At 35.6% G+C, this 13,469-nt stretch overlaps 1 protein-coding gene across 7 annotated transcripts; it reads right to left on the bottom strand.

Moving 5' to 3' along the window:
- Positions 1 to 1,812: 1,812 nt before the first annotated feature.
- On the bottom strand, positions 1,813 to 9,634 carry LOC109147911 (lysine-specific demethylase JMJ18-like). Of its 7 annotated transcripts, none has more exons than XM_019295573.1 (13): positions 9,065 to 9,634; positions 8,888 to 8,961; positions 7,902 to 8,209; positions 7,726 to 7,797; positions 7,499 to 7,576; positions 6,866 to 7,354; positions 6,485 to 6,709; positions 6,066 to 6,227; positions 5,380 to 5,748; positions 3,648 to 5,013; positions 3,458 to 3,561; positions 2,793 to 2,990; positions 1,813 to 2,340 (listed from the first exon to the last, which is right to left on the bottom strand). In XM_019295573.1, the coding sequence occupies exons 3-13, from the start codon at positions 8,187 to 8,189 to the stop codon at positions 2,050 to 2,052; spliced, it is 3,642 nt and encodes a 1,213-aa protein (XP_019151118.1). In that variant the 5' UTR covers positions 8,190 to 8,209; positions 8,888 to 8,961; positions 9,065 to 9,634; the 3' UTR covers positions 1,813 to 2,049. The 7 variants fall into 7 exon arrangements, with proteins under 7 accessions (XP_019151118.1, XP_019151113.1, XP_019151119.1 ...); XM_019295568.1 differs by having other exon boundaries at positions 7,902 to 8,194; XM_019295574.1 differs by having other exon boundaries at positions 7,726 to 7,794; positions 7,902 to 8,194.
- Between the last annotated feature and the right edge of the window lie 3,835 nt (positions 9,635 to 13,469).

Genomic DNA, 13,469 nt, shown 5'->3' with positions numbered 1-13,469 from the left:
CCTGTACTTACAAAAGTAATGCAATTAAGGACAATAGTTAACGATGTTAATATTATTGTTAATTTAGGTTACGTGGCACTGATGATATTTATATTCCTACTCATATATTACTTTATAAATATTTAAAATCTATCATTTTTACCACCAATATATTAAATTAGTATGTCCAAAATAAATAATTACGACCATGTTCGTAATGAGATTTAGACAATTGTCCTTAGTTTTACCACTTTTTAAAATAGATGGACTAAATTGAACAGAATAAAGATTCAAAGACTAAATTGAACAAAACACTATAGTACAGGAACTTCATAGGTACTTTGACCAACAATTCAACAAGAGTTAAATTCTTCGAATACGCTTCAAATTAAATATCGCTAACATTCAAACTCTCTCCAAATAAAATTTGAAAATTACATTTAAATTAATTAATGTAATTATAAAATACCAATAAGTTATGATATTATCAAGTGGCTTGTGGTCTATTAGTATCGGATTGCTCTCCTAAATGAAAGGTGAAAGGTTTGAACCTTACTTGAGACAAATAATGTGTATATATAGGGTATCCCCTTCCTTTTATAATAAAAAAAAAAAAAGTTATGATATTATTCAAAAGAAAAAGAAAAAATTTAACTTCACACGTGACAGTACGTGTACGTGACAACATTTTAGATCAACCAGTTCACAAGGCCCCATGTTCTTCTGGATTTATTAGTCTTCATCTTCTTCTTTTCTTTTTATTTTTTTAAAATCCTAATAATAAAAGACACAATGGATATGATTGGATAAGTTACGCATTTTCTCATGACAACTTGGAATTGTGCACTCAAAAAATATAAATAAATGGAATAAGGTTCAAATTGGCCACTGAACAAAAATACAATTAGGTTATTGAACAAAAAAAAAATACAATTAGACCACTCAACACTCAAAATGTATACAAGTTCACCTGATAGCAGGTTACCATCAATTTTAGCAAGTTATCTGCTTACGTGGCAACTGAATTGTATTTTTTGATAATTTGAACTACTCCGGATTAATTAAATCCATCAATTATGTATACACTTTACTCACTTTAATTTGGGTAATTAAACAAATGAAATTAATGAATGTATAAAATATTTATATTTAATATAAATATAATTTTAACTTATAAAGTGTTATTGTTTTTTATTTTTATTAATTATTAATAAATTAACCAACTTTGTTACAAGTTAATTAAGAGCAATCATATTAAATGTTATTTTTCAAAAAATATTAAATATTGAGTAATATAATATTTAATATAAAACAATTTACAACATAATTACTTTTTCTTTTAATATAGTCTAAGAGCATTCTCATTAGTGGTTTTTGGTGTGATTTTCAAGGAGCTCATGCTGAAGTTGAGGAGAGAGAAGAAGAGAGAGGAACTTTTATCTTTGTTGGAGGACTAAAGTTTTTGTCAGTTTTGTGGGTCCCACCAAGAAAGAAGGCAAGGAAGTCTGCCTCGTGTGAGGCACAACTCTCGCGCCAAGTCGGGCGCGTAAATCTTTTAAAAAAAGTTGTTTTCCCTGATTTTGAATTTTTTTTTTCCTTCTCTTCCCATCTTCTCTTTCCTAGTCACACGTGCAAAAATTCTTCAAAAATTACAACTATTGGTGATGCTCTAAGAATTATGTGATGTACACTGAATCAAATGTCTGCAATATGAATTCTATGGTATTAAAAAAAATCTTAGGTGATGAAAGTTGCATTGTTCCCCAGTACAACACAGCCAGCATATCACTGCACATCCAACATTCCAACATCATAAAATAAGAGAAAAAGACAGAAATTGAAAATAGATTTCTTTTACTTTGTTGAAATAATGTGAACATAATCCAAAACATTTTGAGTGAAACCTGGCTCAAGCCAGAACAAATCTATCTATGAGGAGAACAACAGAATCAATATGGAGATGGGTATCTGACCTAAAAAATGGGACACAGCATTTACAAAGCTTTAAAAGAAAAAAAAAAAAAAAAAACTCATTGTTAGAGGCGCAGACTGACCATTATGAGAAAGAAGTTATTTGCCTCGCCTATGAATCTCTTCGCCAAGACACCGAGTCACTAAGGTTTGATCAGCCGAAGAGGAATTGATATTTAGCGCACTATGGAGTGCATGAAGTTCTTCGGCGTTAGCCTTCTTGAACAGGTTGCTGAGTATTGTATCATATTTGCCAGCTTCCTGATCATCGGGGCACTCGGATTTGGGTTTCAAGTTGCTCCCAGATGGAGAACACTGTGGAAACTGCATAAATGGTCGTGATTTCCAGTACTCCATGCAGACTCTGCTTTGGTCCAAAGCCTGAATAGCCTACACAAGAAATTAGACATATCTTACAAAGGAAAGGTCAATTGAGTTCTCGTCTCCAAATATTTTGGAATCAAACACCAATAGAGGCGCTCGTCACTATGATGGAAGTTCTAATAAGGTCATCGGTTTTATAAGATCTTAGAAGCTCGCTTGTCACTATGATGGAAGTTCTAACAAGGTCATCATGGTTTTTATAAGATCTTAGAAGCTCGGCAATCTCAAATTTGGTTCAAATGGGTCAGGGTCACCGAACAGGCTCTGATACTATATATTATAATCTAAGATTGGGCCAGGTGGCTATAATGCACATGGACCAAACCACAGTAAAAGATTAATCCAACCAATTAGCTAGTCTAACCCATGGCCTTATAAACTCATATGTTCTCTCTTAATTTATCAATGTGAGACTCTTAACAGATAGAAACAGTTATGGTTTTGATAGGGTTGCTTACCTGCACAATTGCTGGCGAGGAAAAACCAAACATTTCCATGCCATCAACGCTTCCAGGAGGCTGCAGTGGAGGAAGCTTTTGCCTTCCCAACTTATGCTGCTTAGTGATCTCCTGATTCACTCTCTCGCGAACCATTTCCCAACATCTGACAGCTGAGACATGGACAAATACTTCACGTTGACAATGCTCCAAGGAGACCTGAAAATTCCATTATCAGTTTCAATTGATGTAGTAAGTACCAACAGGCAAGAATGCATGAATACTTTATATCGAAAGGTATTTAAGAGATTTTTCACTGTAAAACAGTATTCAAAGATTTCCACTGATGCAACTTCCTAAATCAAGCCTCTTTTCATATCACTTGCTTTCAAATGAACATCACAGGTTAAAATTTGGAAGATCTGATAAAAAAAATTAGCAGTTATTTTGCACTAGCCATTCCAAACTAAAGTGACTGATACCACCCCTCACAAAGAGACCAAAAAAAAAAAAACTGGTGGAAAAGAGTGTGCCTATCATTCTGCCTCATTGCTCACAGCAAAAAGACAGGTATAAACATTTAAACTTGGCCAAAATAACATATGAAATGAACAAATTGTTTTTTGGCATGGATTAGTAGTTATTTAGCACTAGCCATTCCAAACTAAAATGAAGGACTAATTTACCATAAACAAAGGTCCATCTCGTCCTGCATCCAGGATTTCAGAAACATAGTAGCACATGTTCGCTGGATCTAAAACATCAATATATCTGACACGGCTCCTAAATCCTGTATAAGAAATAATCAGCAAACTTATGTATGATTGGCTTTGAGGCTTTTGCAAAAAAAATCCACAAGTGGTTCAAGGATCATACCATTGGGGTATATGGCTCGACTATCACACCACAACTTTCCATGATGGACAACTCCATAATTCAGTACTTCAACATTGCAATTGATTCTCCTCACCACTTTCGCAATGCGAGGACCCTTTTGTCGAAAATATCTGTCCAAATTATTTTGAGAAGCAGATGACAAGCTTTGTGCAACATCCATTGATCTTGAGTTGCCATCTACATCTATTTTTTTAGGCGTATCTTCATTATTGGAGTTACTCTCACTAGACAGCTTAAGTGGGAAAAGACTATCTACAATTTCCACATTACAATTGGTGTTTCCATTTTTAATCTGAAGACCTTGAGAACTTTTATTAACATCTTCATCTGAAGACACAACTACGTGGGAAGAATGGTTTACTACAGTGGGACTTTTAGGTGTTTCAGATTGAGCATTCTCAACCTTTATGCAGCCCAAAGTAGATGAAGAATTGATAGTTTCTCCACAAACGGTACCATCAGTTATGTTGACTGCAGAGATGGGCACTGTAACACTATTATTACCCAGACAGACTCTCTGCTTTTCAGGAGAACCCTTCACTCTCCCAGGAATTACTGTAGGTTTCTCTCCATCTTCGGCGCTAAGTACAACATCTTCAGGAAGGGAAGGCCTCTTTACTTCAGGTTTAGTTATACACAAGGTTTTAGTCAGTGGTTTACCCTCTTGAGAAAGCTCACCAACGGGAATTTTTCTATCAGAATCCAACTTATCTGATCCTTCTTTTTGGTTCTGGAAGTTATTCTTTGCTTCCTCAACTGCTTGTGTTGAATTCTGTATGACTGAAGATGGCTTAGTTTGAAAAGTCACTGATTCTACAGGCAGCTTCCCTTTTTGCAATGGACCAGTGTGCCCAATAGCTTTTTTCAAGAGTTCTGCATGTATTTCCTCTTTCTTATCTTTTAATGATTCAGCAGGTGGTCTTGGATTTACCTCTTTTGGTACAGAACCTGAAGAGTTGGAAGATAGCCTACCAATAATCCCAGGGACTTGATTCTCTTTGGTCACATATGAACTCAAAGCCAATCCCAGATCTAATCTTGCCCATCGGTATACTGCACTTAGTTTCCCTTCTAAAGCATCAACTAGTAAGTTTAACTCAGTGATGTCATAACGGAAAAGAAAGAACTTTGCACCCCAGGAACACGAACACAATTGTTTTGCATGGTTCAAGCATGCATATTTGTCCGGTGAACAGTTGTGACAGCCTGTTGCAGAAAGATGCAGATCAAAAAAGCATACACTGCATTCCCTCTCACTAGTAGAATCAAAAGTGCTCTCCATCTTTAAGGCCTGTGACGAATTGCAAAGAAAGTCCCTCCTCACTCGTTCCATCTCAATACGTGTCTACAAAAATGTGATAAAATGTCAAATTAGCAACTGTTCAAATAATACATCACACTTTATGAAATTTAGAGCCCCAACAGTGCTCCAAATTGATTGCATATTTCTCCATGCCATAGAAGGATGGCTATCATTCCATTAGAAAAATGATGGTTATCAGTCCAAGATCAAATGAGAAAGGCAAGTGCAAAAATAAAATAAAAATCACTCTGCCTTTCCTTATTGTCATTACCCTACTCATATCAATACCTAATGTTCTCCTACAAATCCAAGTCTAGTAAGTAAATAGCTCAAATTTATAAATTGTCAACCAATAAATAGTTACCTCACTACAAATCTACACATAGAGTAAAAAGGCATTATCTGTACCTTCAATGCTTTAGACAAAATTCCATCTTTCCCACAAACATCTCTCCATCTCAAATTTTCCGAAGTATTCTTCCTCAGTAAACTAAGTTCCCAATGGGCTTTTACTGCATCACGCGCAGCCCCAAGCAATAGCTTATCATGAGAAATGGATGTTTTTCGGCCTTGCCCACAATAGAGCTCAATGGCATTCTGTCCATGGGGCAACCAGTCAACTGGAGCCACATTTACTGCTTCCGCACAGTTGAAGCCAGAGTTGAAGCCTGCATGATATGCTCGAGGGAAGGTCAGAACAAACTCCCCAGCATTTTGAACACATCGATAAACACGTACTCCATCAGACTTCAGTATGGAGGGCGAAAGTTGTGTGACCTGCATAAAACTAGAAGGTTGAAGGGAAAAACTGCTAGCTAACAAGAAGAAAACATGAACAGCAACTTCTTACAACAAAGCAACTATCACTAACAATCAGAGATCCCTCAACAACATTCGGCAACACAGAGTATAATATACAGACACAAAAGGAAGAAAAAAGCAGCAATTCACATGAATAAGGACTGGAAGTGCTAAATACATTGTCAGCCCTGGACCTAGCTTTTATTTCTTACTAACCTCAACTAGACCTCTCAGACACTGTTACAAGTTACAGATATGTCAAATCCAATTGACAGAATTTAAGTTCTGCTCACCAGCTTATGAAGTAAGTCAGGCTGCTCGTCAAAGAGGTCAGGCAAGTGTTTCCTCATAGCAGCTTCCAACTTCAAGGCATCTGCCCCAGGAACACCATACCACAATTTGGGAGCTCCCCAGTGCATGTAATTCAGTGAGTATAGATGGTGATCTTCAACATGCTGAAATATTTAGAAGGAAAATAAAAATTAAACACGCAATTATCCAAAAGTACTCTGTGCTATTAGAATGCATAAGAACAAAAATACAACAAAACATAGTTGACATGAAGGATGAAAGGAGGTATAATATCTCCAGTGAACCGAAATGCTGGATATCAATAGTCAAATATCATTTCTGTTTATTGCACTGTCCTGGCTCCTGATATGGTGTAACAAGAATGAATTCCATGCAAGTGAAGAGGTACCATTTTCCTTACCCAGCAGAAAGAAGAAAAGCACATTCCTAGATACAGCCAAGGTACCAGAACACCAGATATGTCACTGCTCTCATATGAAAGTAGTGAGCCTGGAAGCCTGGGAAAATTATTTAAGTTCCACCCTGAACTTATATATTTGGTGTCCAAAGCAGATCCAACTTGATGGGAATGTTTAGGAAACCCACTACCAAATGCTCCAGTTTCCAAGTCGGCTCCATAAAGCACCTATATTGCGACAAAAACATTAAGAAAATACTTAAAAGGACGGTGATTAAATCTCATTAAAGCCAAACGACATTTAAAGAAAACAAAACATAATTTGGAAATGAAATTTCAAACGCGAAAGCACGTATCTGTATATAGAAGAATAATGAATTATACCTCAATTTCTTCAGTGGGTTTCTCAACCATCCGCCAATATTCACCTTCAATATTCTCCACTGAGGGCTCACATTGCCCTTCATTTTTTCTGAAGTACTGGGCCTTGAAATCATCAGCATATTTCTGAAATGAATCCAGAGTAAACTCTGGACCAGGTTCAAAGCCAAACCTCTCAGACTCAAAAATTGCAGCTTCACTAGGAACCTTGACATCACAAATAGCACTGTTCTGATCTACTCCTGCCTTAGTGCATCTTCTCCTTTTCTTTTTCTTGTGGTGATTAAGCTTCAACATTTTTGTTATTGAGTCCCGATTCTGAAGTTTGTCTACCCTTTGTATACGAGTAATAAATTTGGATTTTTCCCATACGTTCTTCTCCTTGAGGGGACATGGAGGTTTCCACGAAGCAGGAGGTACTATGCGGCAAATGCCGTATGCTTCTGCTTGGGGACGTATACTTGCAATATATTGTAGAGTATCTTGAAATTCCTGTATATCAATTAAATGACTGAGACAACACCATTGTATAAGAGTAAAAAGAATATAGCAAAACTTTAAATAATTGACACTTGAAACAAGGACATATTCCATCTAGTCGAAAACCAAGTACAATTAATAATTTAGAGTAGCAACCTCTTCAGTTGGATAGAACACTGGAGCATCATAAAGATCAGGCCTACGTGCTTCTTCTGGACGCCATTGTGCAGTGACCTGTTTAGACATTGAGATACAATCCCATTATTGACCTCTATGAGAGGGTTGTAATTCTCCAAGACCTTTGGCATCGGAAAACCACTAATCAACCACCACTTAAATGTTTAAAAGTTTTGATAAGACAAAAACAATGTTATAATGTTAACCTTTTGGCAATTGACACACTCTTCACATCCACGGATAACCCCTTTAGGAAGCTGTGGCCTGAAGGAGACCTTCTGCAGATGTAAGTAATGCATAAGATGAGGAATCACAAAGACCTAGGAACAATTTTGAAATTTGAAATAATATATTAATATAACAGTAGAGCAATAGACTCCACCTGCTCAGAGTCAGATTCATCTCCTGAGCTGTTCTCAACTTGGCCATAGTTCATACAAGGTCTACGCCTTATAGACTTCAGTTTTGCATCCTCCACACCCTCTAAATCAGGTTCAACCTTAGCTCTCTGTAATTGCATTTCACTTGAAGAGGCTAAGCAATTAGTTTTCTTTTCATTATCTTTGACCTTTTCCAGGGTGAAGGATGCAAGTGACTCAAATCCAGGTGGAATTGTTGACATATCTATAGTTTCATCCTTGACGCAGTGACTAAAGAGTTCTGTCCCCATGATATCTGTTTAGCAATGAACTAAAATCATGTCAACTAGCAGATGAAACAAAAAAAAATCATACATTTTTTTTTCTACCAAAGTGCATATGTTATCAGACAATGAAACCATATTCCTACCACCTAAGACAGGTAAGACATTAGGTCTAAGAGTTTATTCTCCTCAAGCAAGATTAGTGCATATTGAATATGCAGTCAAGGAGGTTAATCTCTAAGATTAAAACTGGTGCATGTGGAACATGCAGTCTGTTTCTTAAAAGATTAATGTCGACACTCAGATCAGTAACATCCATTACTATCACAGGATAAAATGTATTGCAGCTAAAATCCGAGGTCTATCTTCCCAACTTCAAGCCTCAGTCCACTCTCTCTTGGCATGTCTTTTGTAAGGCTAAAAAGAAAACCCAAATATTCACAATTGGAGTTGCTGGGTTCGAATCAGAAGTATCTATCCAGAACTCATTCAAGAATGCTCTGATTGTTTTATACAGAACCCCAAGATTCATATCAACATCAAGCATTCTCCATGCCAAATCTAATAATCTCAAATTCAGAATGTCATAGTTAAGGACCACTAAACATTAAAAACAAACTAAATCCAACATTATCAGATACAAAGAAGTACTGCATGCATCATCACCAACAGATTGATGATTCAAAGTTCAAATTAGCAGAATTACATTGAATTCATATACTTACATATGCATGTATGCTTGATCTTAGATCAAACTTTTCCAGTGACCTCAAGCAGCTGAAACTCCAAACCACCACTCCTACATGTTCCACAAAGCAACAACATCAACAATCAACAGAAACACATCAAATCACAAAACACCACACACAATTACATATATGTACACATGCATACACATATACCTACAAATATGAATCAGGAACAGCAGATCTGAAGCAAACCCTAAACCTATCAAGTACAGTAAAAGAGATAGAAAGGTAAAAACCCACCAATAGGTCAAGGCAATCTACAGCCCCTAGCCAGTGTGGGCACCCATCAACATTTACCAACTAACCAAAATTGTATTTTGACCCGACCCTTATGACCCACTACATCTACTACACATCTACTTTTCAGCCTTTCATTTCTCCCCACCCCCAAAGCCTCTTGCAGGCAGAGAAGAAGTAAATTCAAGAGAAAGGACAAATGAAATCCAGATATAGTTTCCTAATTTTGTTATTTGGATAAGGCACCGGAGCTGTGGGATTTCACTTATGGAACAAAAAATAACAATAAAATTGTGAATCAATTGGTGATAAGAATAAAAAAAATTGGAAGAACCCTAGGACAAGAAAACACAGCAACCTAACTTCTAGTCTAGTACTACACGCCTACAGAAAAACCCCCAAACTTCAGCTCGAGCCCAGTTGTTAATTACTTCAACTAAACCTTCTAAATCTATGTAACTTTCTACTTGTATTCTTTACTATATTTATTACCATACCTAACTTTGTTATTGGTTTGGACTTAGTAGCTCGGAGTTTTATTTCCTTTTTATTCGAATGTTCTGTGTATCGGAGACCAAGTAAGAAACTCTGAAATGACTAAATATATAATACAAATAATAATAATAATAATGATGTTATGATAAAAATACAAATTAAATTGATTCACGTTATTCCTATAAATCTTGTAATAAAATTGACCCTGACATGTACGCGATTGAGACTTGAGATGGTAAGATTCATAATATATTAATGTACAATCATTTGTAAATTTAGTAGTATAGTTTATTATTAAATGATATGAGTTTAAATTAATTTTTTGAGTACATATTTTGTTATTGTTATATCATGCATCCTAAGATTTAAAAAACAAAAAAAAAATAGTAAATGAAGTGTTGCCAACAAAAATCAAACTTAAATATGAAGTAACTTATTATTGTATACTTATGTTGAATAATAATAAATAGTAATGGTTTCATCAATTCTAAGTGTTAATAACTTAGATAAGATAAAAATGTGTCAAATTTAAAGGATTTGCAAGTTTTATATATATATATATATATATATATATATATATATATATATATATTATACAAGTTATCATTACAATCAATTACATTAACACAATTTAAATGTATGTTAGAACCTTCTAACTATTGATTTTTTAAATATAATTGTAAGATAAGAAATCTTTGAAAGAAATAAATAAAATATGACGACTCAAAAGACGTTGGGGTGATTGGAGCAGTTTATCGCTCCAAACACGTTTGAAATTATTTTTGGATAAATTATAGTTAAATTATTAAACTTAAATACATAAGGCAAACAACTCAAAATTAAAAAATTTAATAAAATCAATTGATTAAAATGATTGTCAACAATTATGTAGTGTGATAACGCATTTGTTACCTTTTTAAATGGGTAGTCACAAGATAAAATCTCGTGGTAAAGGCATTGATTCTTTATGTTGAAAAAAACATGTTATATGTTAATATGTTTAAAAAAAAAATGTTTTCATTCTATGTTTTTTATTATTTGTTTTATGTTTAAAAAACTTATTTACTAACACTCATTTTTTCAAATTTACCTTTTTAGGCTAACGTTATAAAATTAACACAAAATTATTTTCGAGTGCTTTTAAAACCTTATATTTAAAATATTTTTTGATATTTATGATTTAAATTGAATAAATATAATTTTTATTTAGTCAAATATATGTAAGATTTTTACATTTAATTTACGAACCAAATTCATATCCATATATAACATAACTAAAATCATATCCAAACCAATAAGCTATTAAGTTAACCTAAAATTTAGTTTATATAATATTAATATTTTTTTGAGATAATACTTAAAATATTTTTGGATATATTCATTTGAATGACTTGTGTACATATAATTTTTACTGATATAACATAATTGCAAAATATCCGAACCAATAATTTATTGAGTTCAATCAAAATATAAAACTTGGAGTAGATTTCAAGTTTTAATTTTGATAATTTTGAATAATGTATAACTTTAAGCCTAAACAATTTATATAAGTAAACGAATAGAAACGATAAAATATCGTGATAAGAAAAAAATATGATAATGAATGTAATGATAGTAATAAATGCATATGTAAGTAGATAATAGTAAGAATGTGGTTATAGTCATATAGTGATATATAGAGGTGTGCAAATTTTGGATAATTTTCGGTTAACCGACCGAACCGACAAAGATTGGTTAACCGTTTTCAAACCGAATTTTTTCGCTTCGCTTCGGTTAATGGTTAAAGGAATTTTAAAACTTCGGTTAACGGTTAATTCGGTTCAAAAGGTCAGTTAACCGAAGTTTTTTTAATATATATAAAAATAATAATATAAATATAAATACTAATTTGAAGTTATGGATGTTTGGAGTTTATAATTCATGTTTTTATATTTTGTTATGAATTTATTATGATATGTATTTTATTTTAATTGGATTTATTAGTTTATGTGTTATTTTTAGAATTTTAAATTTTAGCTTTAAAAAGTTCGGTTAATCGGTTAACCGACCGATTAACCGAAAAAAATTTCGGTTCGGTGAATTCGGTAGAGCAAATTTCGGTTCGGTTAACGGTTAAAGAAAAAAAAAACTTCGGTTAATTCGGTTCGGTTAACCGATTGAACACCCCTACTGATATATAGCCAAATATATGATAGATGATTATGTTTTTCATTTAGAAAAACAGCTATTAAAAGTTATACAGTTTTATAGAAAACTAAAAAATATTTTCAGTTTTTGAAATAGAAAAATGTGCTAGTAAATAGATTTTATTTTTTATTTTTATTTTTGATAAAAAAAAATGAGGGGGTTACCCAACAAAACGCTAATCTTGCCCATTACCATTGGAACTATCCATGGGTAGCCTTATGGGGAAATTTGCCCCAATCCGATCTTGTTGGACAAGTTCCCGGAGCTCCGAGGGCACTTCGTCTAAGATGCGTAGGTCGTTGTTGTGATCCAGGGCTTGCGTTGCCAATCGGTCAGCAACCCTGTTTTGCTCCCTGTAGACATGTTTGAATTCTATTGCATCCATGCCTCCAGCTTCTCTCATGCAGCTGCGAATGATATTTGCATTGTGGCAGCTGCCGTCGACCCCCCGTCGCACGTTCATTATGATGATCTTCGAATTGCACTGCACCAAGAGCTTAATGACGCCATAGCCCTTCGCCACTCGAACTCCTTGCAAAATGGCCCAGGCCTCTGCCTCTTTAATCAAGCACCGCCCTATGTTGTATGTAAAGCCCCTACACCAATCCTCGTTCGAGTCTCGTAGAACACCACCACATCTAGCTATCCCACTCCTCTTACAGTAGCCATCTACATTCATCTTCCACCATCCTCTAGTCAGTCTCTTCCATCCCACTTGGATAGTCGCCTACCGCGCAGTGGCCATCGCCGAACTCCTTCTCTTCTCAAAAGCCGCCTTCACCTCTTTGTCGTAGCCATCAAGCCAGAGTATCTTTCGTGCTTCCACCATAGATCGGGAGTTGAACACCTCGTCATTCCTCCAGCGCCAAAGCCACTAAAGGCGAATGCTAAACTGTTCCGGCCACCCTTCTGCAAAGCCCAACTTCGCGTCACCTCTCAGGTTCGCAGATAACCATTCTTTCCGTCCCATGCGTCATATGTTCTCTCTTGTTCGCCAGTGCAATGCCGAGGTCCAGATCGCCGTCGCAACTGGACATCGTCTAAACAGATGATCAAGATCCTCCACCTGGCCTGCGCAACGAAAACAAAAAACGTAACATTAGTCGCGATATTCCGCCTAACCCTTTCGAAATTTGTGAGGATTCTCTCATGTTTAACTAGCCACATGAACATGCCAATCATCTCCGGAACATGAAGCTTCCATATGGCGTTCCACTCATTATCCGTTGATTCGGCCATGTCATCGACATCCATCTCGTAAGCAGTCTTGATCGAGAAGTTTCTGTTAACTTCCAGCCCCCAGTCGAAGCTGTCCTCCACACCTTCAGCTAGAACGAAACTCGCCAACCTCGCCTTGGTATCCTGTGCCAACGTATGCCCCAGCTTCTCCCACCTCGAACCTCGCTCCTTGTCCCAATAGTCGACCACATTTGCGTACAGGTCAGGGAGGCTGAGCAGAGTTAGAAGCTGTTCAAACAAGGGTCGAGGCGTGATCGATGCATCCATCCAAAACCTCGTGCTTCTACCATTTTGAACAGCTCGCGTTAGACCCCTATCCAGCGTTGTCATCGCGGTGTAAATGCCTCGCCAAGCATTTGATATTTTGTGGCGGCTTCCCATAGACTGGACGCCACCACTC

This window comes from Ipomoea nil, unplaced genomic scaffold (assembly GCF_001879475.1).
Source record: "Ipomoea nil cultivar Tokyo-kokei standard unplaced genomic scaffold, Asagao_1.1 scaffold2036, whole genome shotgun sequence".
In the NCBI taxonomy this organism is placed as follows: domain Eukaryota; kingdom Viridiplantae; phylum Streptophyta; class Magnoliopsida; order Solanales; family Convolvulaceae; genus Ipomoea; species Ipomoea nil.
The sequence above is the reverse complement of the archived record's forward strand: the minus strand, read 5'-3'. Positions and strand labels throughout refer to the sequence as shown.

Coding starts and splice junctions, on each gene's coding strand:
- LOC109147911 (XM_019295573.1), bottom strand. CDS start 8,189: ATGGGGACAGAACTCTTTAGTCACTGCGTCAAGGATGAAACTATAGAT. Junction 7,577..7,725: donor AGTGTGTCAATTGCCAAAAG/GTTAACATTATA, acceptor ATGTCTAAACAG/GTCACTGCACAATGGCGTCC. Junction 5,014..5,379: donor TTTTGTCTAAAGCATTGAAG/GTACAGATAATG, acceptor ACATTTTTGTAG/ACACGTATTGAGATGGAACG.